This window comes from Contarinia nasturtii, unplaced genomic scaffold (assembly GCF_009176525.2).
Source record: "Contarinia nasturtii isolate CC-2019 unplaced genomic scaffold, AAFC_CNas_1.1 Cnas_scaffold_6182, whole genome shotgun sequence".
Classification (NCBI taxonomy): domain Eukaryota; kingdom Metazoa; phylum Arthropoda; class Insecta; order Diptera; family Cecidomyiidae; genus Contarinia; species Contarinia nasturtii.
In genome coordinates, this window is record NW_022203440.1 from 1 (window position 1) to 7,008 (window position 7,008).

Here is a 7,008-nt window from a genome sequence, read left to right on the forward strand (position 1 = left end):
GGTTTTGCATTTGCCTTTTGCGCTGTCTCTTTATATATTTGGTTTTTGCTCACATAAAATTTGTATTAGTATTATTTGCAGCATGTTCTGTATGTTATTGTTTCCTTCTAAGGCCGTCAATTATAGGAAAAAATTGAACAAAACAAATATTATTTACTTAAAATAAACAACGTAATAGTCAATATAATAATTGAATTCAATACTAGAAATAGTAAGCATATTATTTTTTCTCTTTTTCAGAGTGATCAGCGATCTCAACACTACTACTGCTACAATGAAATCCCAAATTTAAGCAATATTGTTGTTGTGGTCATTGATTTTGCTTTTAAACTATAAGTATATACTTTACTTAACTATAAAGTATATACTTTTTTTAATTTCATTTTCCATTCCGATCCATTACGCATTGATTAATTTACATTTTTTCCATTCTTTTCTTCTGATCAACTCGAGGTAAAATCACTTAATTTTTCAATGTATGTGTGATGCGGTGGGCTTGTTGTGCTGGCAGTTACTACAGTTGAGAGTCGTGTGTGTCAGTTGATAGTCGAAATAGAGAGGAGAGGTCCATCAGGCCACCGCGGTGACCCAAAAATTTTAAATTTTCACACTAGAAAAATTGATGTAGCATCTAAAATTCGACAAAAATATCGCGCCGTGTTCATTGAATTAATTCATGATTATTGTGTATTAGCAATGCGTATTTACATCCTCGCATCGTTGTTTTTTTTTATACAAAGTGAATAAAGCCATGGACGATGACGACAACGAATTTTTCAATAAGAAAGGAATTGAAGTAATCGAAAATTGTTTTCTATCAGTTCTTGCTGAGAATATCGGTGGTATGGTTCCAGATAATTTTCGACGTTTGATTCCAACACGATTCATTTGGCCAACAAGATCTGGACTAGGAAATGCATACAATTACATTGTCGAAACATACACAACAAATGTAATATGCAATTTAACATCACATTACTCTCAACGACTGACATTTTATTTGGAAATTGTGGCATATGAATGGAATCATCGTATTGAGAGCACGAGAAGAGCGTCGTATTAATGCACAAGACATCAAAAATTGGTATCTAAATGCCGCTAACGAATAGATGCCGACTGCAATGCAAACCACCACTGTCTGGCATCGCGACATTGTAGCAGTAAAAAACAATACTTTGCTTTGAATAAATTTGTAGTAATAAAATTATATTAACAATAGACCATAAACAGCTGAGTAATTTGCAAACACAATTTTTATATATTAAAAACATAATTAATCAAAATTTTAAACTTATTCATACTTAAGGACATAATCCATGCAGTTTGGAAAAACATCTTTTGGAAATCGGAAGAGAATGAAGCAGAATATAAAATAAGGATTTCCAATCTGAAGTTCAAATAAAAAATCATTTGTTTCACTAAAAAACTTGTTGTGTTGTAAAATTTAAATTTTCGATATAATGTTTTTATTATTAACCCTCCTAGGTATAGAGTAAAAACAAAACTTGAACGGATAGAGTCGGTCCATTGGACCGCCCCTACAAAATGTGTGAAAAGTCTATGAAATGAACAAAATTATATATTTTACTTTTCCGCACACACCTAGTGTGTAAGGTAAAGTATTGGAATCGGTCGAAAAATTAACACCCCCAAAAAACATGTTTTCTGGGTGTTTTAGGAGCCAGGGAACACGAATCTAGCGTTTTTTCGATGTCCGAATGTATGTGCGTGGTACGCTGTACGCTGTACGCAAAAATTTGTTAACACGATAACTTTCAAACAAGAAAATTAATTCAAAATATGACTTCACAGGATAATTGGGGGTGCCGAAGAATAGAAACCATTAGATTTTGAGCGACTTTGGTTGACAGAGTGAAGTGTCATGTCTGGTGTGATGCCTATGGCCATCCATGGGAAAAATTCAATTTTTCTTCCAAAAGTGATATTTAATGTATACTTAAACACTCAAAAATGTGTATTGGGGATTTTGGGGTACGAGAAAACCGAATATGACATTAGTTTTGCGATACAACTTTCGACACAATTTTCATACAAAAATGTCAAAAAAATTGAATTTTTGCATGGAAGCCATGCCTGTATGATATCGTAATGAGCTGAAACTTTGCACAGGTTATTTTTATCACACAAAAATGCCATTTTGAGAGTTTGAAGACATTTCAACGCATGTTAGGGGTACCTCCCGAACAAAATTTTAGATTTTTCGCTCAAAAACGAAATTTTGTATGGGAAGTACCCTTAATATGTATTGAAATTTCTACAAACTTTCAGAATGTTAACTTTTTGTGAAAAAAATAACCTCTGCAAATTTTCACATGATTACGATATCATATAGGCATGGCTGCGATATAAAAATTCCCATTTTTAGTAGTTTTTGTATGAAAAGTGCTTCGAAAATTATTTGTATCGTAAAACTAATGTCAGATTCAGTTTTCTCGTGAATTCTTTGAGTAAAATATTTGTAATAAATGCATGTTATGGATCACAGTGCAGAAAAGTTCATCTTACGGATGTAAGACATTTTATTTTTTGTTGAAATTTTCATTATAATTTTATTTAAATGGGAAAAAAGGTTGAAAATAAATAATTTATGACAAAATTAATTGGAATCTGATGATGCAGTTTCATACGGACGCTTTTTGGTGCAGTTCGTACACATCACAATTCTTTCGGAATGTTCACCAAAAACATTTTTCATACATTTGCTGCACTGTGTTCGCGTCTTTCTATTGATTTTAGTGGGACATAAATGACATACACTTTTTTTATCTTGTTTGGTTTGCTTTGTTGAAGTTGACGGTGCTGTTGAACTGTGCTGAGTACAGCTCGATGCGCTTTATTAAATCCATAAGTAGATCTGCGTGCTATTTGATCATACACCAATTTCTTGCGTTGAAATGAATATCGATCTCGTGTAATTCCATGTTTTGCATTATAAACAATGAACGCAGCGAGTCCACAATGTGGAGTCCATATACATTGATCAAGTTCATGAAGAAAGGCCAACGATTTCTGCCTCGTTGACATGAATAGCTATGACACAGTTTATCTGAATGATCAACGCCACCTTTTGTGCTGTTATAAAATGTATTGATTTCATCTTCAGAACCCACACTTTTGATCGACAGCGAACGAATCATGTCTCTGTGTCTTAGCTTATATACACATATACACACTTTCTTTCTTTTTTATTCTTTGCTACATTGCTGAATCTTCTCTATATGCACCGTTTTATAACGCAAAATTCAGAATGTGCATTGTTGATAGTTTTGAATTGTTTTATTTTTTAATGTTTATATGAGTCATCCAATGGACCGCCACTATACGTTCTAGGTGAGATTTGGTTTTATCAAATGTCCACAACATATACAATTATTTTATGATAGAAACAGTATGCACATGAATTATAAACTTCTATACGAATAATCTGCCCGAGAAATTTTGATTTTTTTTAATTTACTTACCATTAGATTTTTATTCAATTTTTTCACCTTCTATACCTAGGAGGGTTAATGTCTATTTGTTTTATTTTTAAATGTGAATATGAACATGATTATATCTATTGAAAATATCGAGAGGAGAGTATGTTTTTATTTAGACATTACTCAGCCAAAAGCGCCGAATAACATAATCTCTTCTCGATATATTCAATAGATATTGCAATCTTTGTATTCAAAATGATTTTGGAGATTGATTCATTCATCTCTGGTCAAACATGATTTTCACTTCGAATGTTTATAGCGTTAAAATACAAATATTTATTTGAACAAAAAAAAAAAAACAAACAAAAAAATGATACTTAAACATAAAGGAATCGATCATATATAATTCAATCAAAGAGAAAAGGTTATGTTTTGTATCTCTCAATAAGACATTAAAAAATAGTTGCACGAAAATATAGAAAGAGGCTGAGTTTTTGCTTAAAAAGATAATTAATGTGTTTTATCATAGGTATCTTTATGCGTGTATCCTGAAACGTATCCAGCATTATCAACGATATCTTTTCGCCCAGCAATTCCTTTTCCTTTGCCTGTTTCATCAAAACGTTCTTTGTGCGAACCTGTATATTTCGATGGGTCTGTTAATCGACTTATAGCAGCAGCCGCCTTTCCATTCTGTTAAAATCATTTTTTTTAAATATCAACGCTTTTGATCATTGAATCGAAAATTAACCAAATAATGACTCACATTGGAAATTTGAGCGAGACCCGGCGACCCACAATTAGCCAATTTATTTTTAACTTCAGCCAAATCTACTTTCTTTGTCGTGGCCAAATCGTCGAGGAATTTGTTATAGTCAACAAAACCAACTTTTAATGATTTCAACTTCTTGAAATGAATGGCGGTGTCGGTGGTTGTGATTTTTTTATCGATGACTTTTGCTTGTTTCATCCATTTATCACTTTGTGATAGTGTAATCAATTTACCATCGGATTTCGTGTCACCAAATTTCGAGAATGCTTTAAATTGCTCTTTGAATTCGGGATTAGCGCCATTACATTTGCCATTCTCTTCAATTGACAGGTTTGCAAGAGATGTATCTATAGTTGGTGCATCAGCCGCCATTCTCATTCAATCTGAAATTCAAAACAAAAAGTAAAAAAGTCTCACCAGCAGTATTTTTTTATTAACTGAGTTTTAAACTTTTCATTGCCAATGAATCATTGGTGAATGTTTCAGGGAATACCACCACATCAAAATAGTGAGCTAAATATTTTTATAACTTAAAAATAAGTCATATTTCGTTACGTGCACACTGCATCGCCATCGCTCGACTATCTTTGTACACAGACACAAAAGGCTTGTTTACTCTTTGACAAGACCAATGGAAGTGGTATTTTTCAAAACCAATTTTTGGGATATTTTAATTTATTCGTTCAAAAAAAAATTGAGGAACAATAACCGAGTCTTATTAAGTCTCGAGCTACAAACAAATTTCACACTAAACTATTCTTTTGGAATGACCCGAAGTCCGATCATGGTATAGGATTTCCTATATAAACCTTGTAACTAACAACACCTCTAATGCGTATTCTGAGTACTAATCGAAGTTTGTGACAATATGACTACAGGGGTGTGACTGTAATGTCAGTATTTGCAAAAATATACGAGACAATAATCCACAATCAACTCAAATTGGTGGTCTATCCGCGCTTATCAAGGAATCAGCATGGTTTTGTGCCAAATAGAAATATTTCATCGAATTTATTGGAATTCACATCATATATCCAACACGCATTCGAGGGCAAAAATCAAGTAGATGTATTCTATGCTGATATAAAAAAAGCATTTGATTCTGTGAACCAACGAAAACTTATACGGAAGATAGCTCGCTTTCCACTTAGTAATTCAGTACTCAAATGGTTCGAATCATATTTCTCAAATCGAACTCAATATGTAAAAGTGGGATCCGAATCCTCGGAAAGCTTCAACGTGCCATCTTCGGTGGGACAGGGGTCAGTTTTGGGCCCAATTCTGTTCTTAATTTTCTTCGATGATTCCGACAACCACATAGTTAGCTCATTGTCACTAAACTTTGCCGACGACAAGAAAATCGCGCATATTATCAAGACGCCGAATGACTCAGCTACTCTGCAAGCAGCAATTGATGATTTCATAACATGGTGTGAAGACAATGATTTGCCAGTTCATGCAATGAAATGTAAAATATGACGTTTTCGATAAAAAAGATTAACTTGCACATGAATTACTTTATTGGGGGAGTGCCTATTGCAAGAACTGACAGTATTCGAGACCTGGGAGTAATGCTAGACTCAAAATTGAATTTTTCTGAGCATATAGAATACGTTACTAATAAAGCGCACGTTATACTCGCCTTCGTTAAAAGACATTGTTATAAGACACTCAATGTCGACATTGCCAAAATTTTGTTTTATGCTCTGGTCAGATCACACTTGGAATTCGCTAACCAAGTGTGGCTTCCACACCACTTAAAATACATCAACTCAATTGAAAGCATTCAGAAACAGTTTCTCAAGTTCATTCACCCAAATAACAGCGCGAACAATCAACATGACAAGTACGAACTCCGTCCATACCAAGACCGTTGTGCAGACATGAATATAACCACATTACAAAGAAGAAGAGTTAACACATGCATTTTATTTATTCACGATGTCATATCTGGTAAAATTAACTCTCCCCGTCTACGAAACCAAATATCGTTTTTCAAAATAAACTATTTTACGAGAAGTCCTGATTTTATCAAATTGGATCGCTGCAGACTCGATTGTACTGATAACTCACCATTTCGAGTGGCTTGTCGGTTATATAATCGGACTGCTTTAAATGTTGATGTAACTCTGGACAGAGAAGCTTTTAAAAACCAAGTCATCCGATTACCAAGCTCAATTTTTGAAGAATTTTGTATATAATCTAGCTGTGATAGAATTTCTAACAGTGTTTAAGACTGAATTGCTATAAGACTAAATTTAGATTCAACTTAAATTCATTATTTGACGATTAACTGTGATTGATTAACTACTAGGGGGTTCCGACTTAAACGAATGATCCATATGCGAGCGAATTTTTCCTATATATTTTGCAAATGTAAACGAATGGTCGCAAATGTTTCTTACAAATTGTGCGAATGGTGGCGGATGTTTCATACAAATTTGCGGACGGTGTCGAATGTTTCATACACATTTTGCGGATGGTGCATATGAAAAGTCATAGTTTTACATTCAAAAAGTCAAAGTGACAGATTGGGTGACAGAGATTCAAGCCGAATTGATATTTTTTTTGGTAATATTGAGTGAAGTTTTTCTAAAATGGTAAATAAATCTTTGCCACTCGTAATATAATCACTGTAAACGGTGCCTTGTGAAATGTTTTTATTCTCATTGACGTAACTTTCAATTTCTTTTATATTATCTGAATTTATTTCTAAAATCTCACTTTTCGAATCGAATACGGCTTCTAAAATAATAGTCAACAAATAATCTTGTATTTTTTTCTTCAACTGTTTTT

The 7,008-nt window shown here is 33.3% G+C and overlaps 1 protein-coding gene across 1 annotated transcript; it reads right to left on the reverse strand.

The window, feature by feature from the left end:
• Window positions 1-3,271: 3,271 nt before the first annotated feature.
• On the reverse strand, window positions 3,272-4,730 carry LOC116351743 (tubulin polymerization-promoting protein homolog). Its single transcript, XM_031783884.1, has 2 exons — window positions 4,207-4,730; window positions 3,272-4,133 (listed from the first exon to the last, which is right to left on the reverse strand). The coding sequence occupies exons 1-2, from the start codon at window positions 4,588-4,590 to the stop codon at window positions 3,951-3,953; spliced, it is 567 nt and encodes a 188-aa protein (XP_031639744.1). The 5' UTR covers window positions 4,591-4,730; the 3' UTR covers window positions 3,272-3,950.
• Between the last annotated feature and the right edge of the window lie 2,278 nt (window positions 4,731-7,008).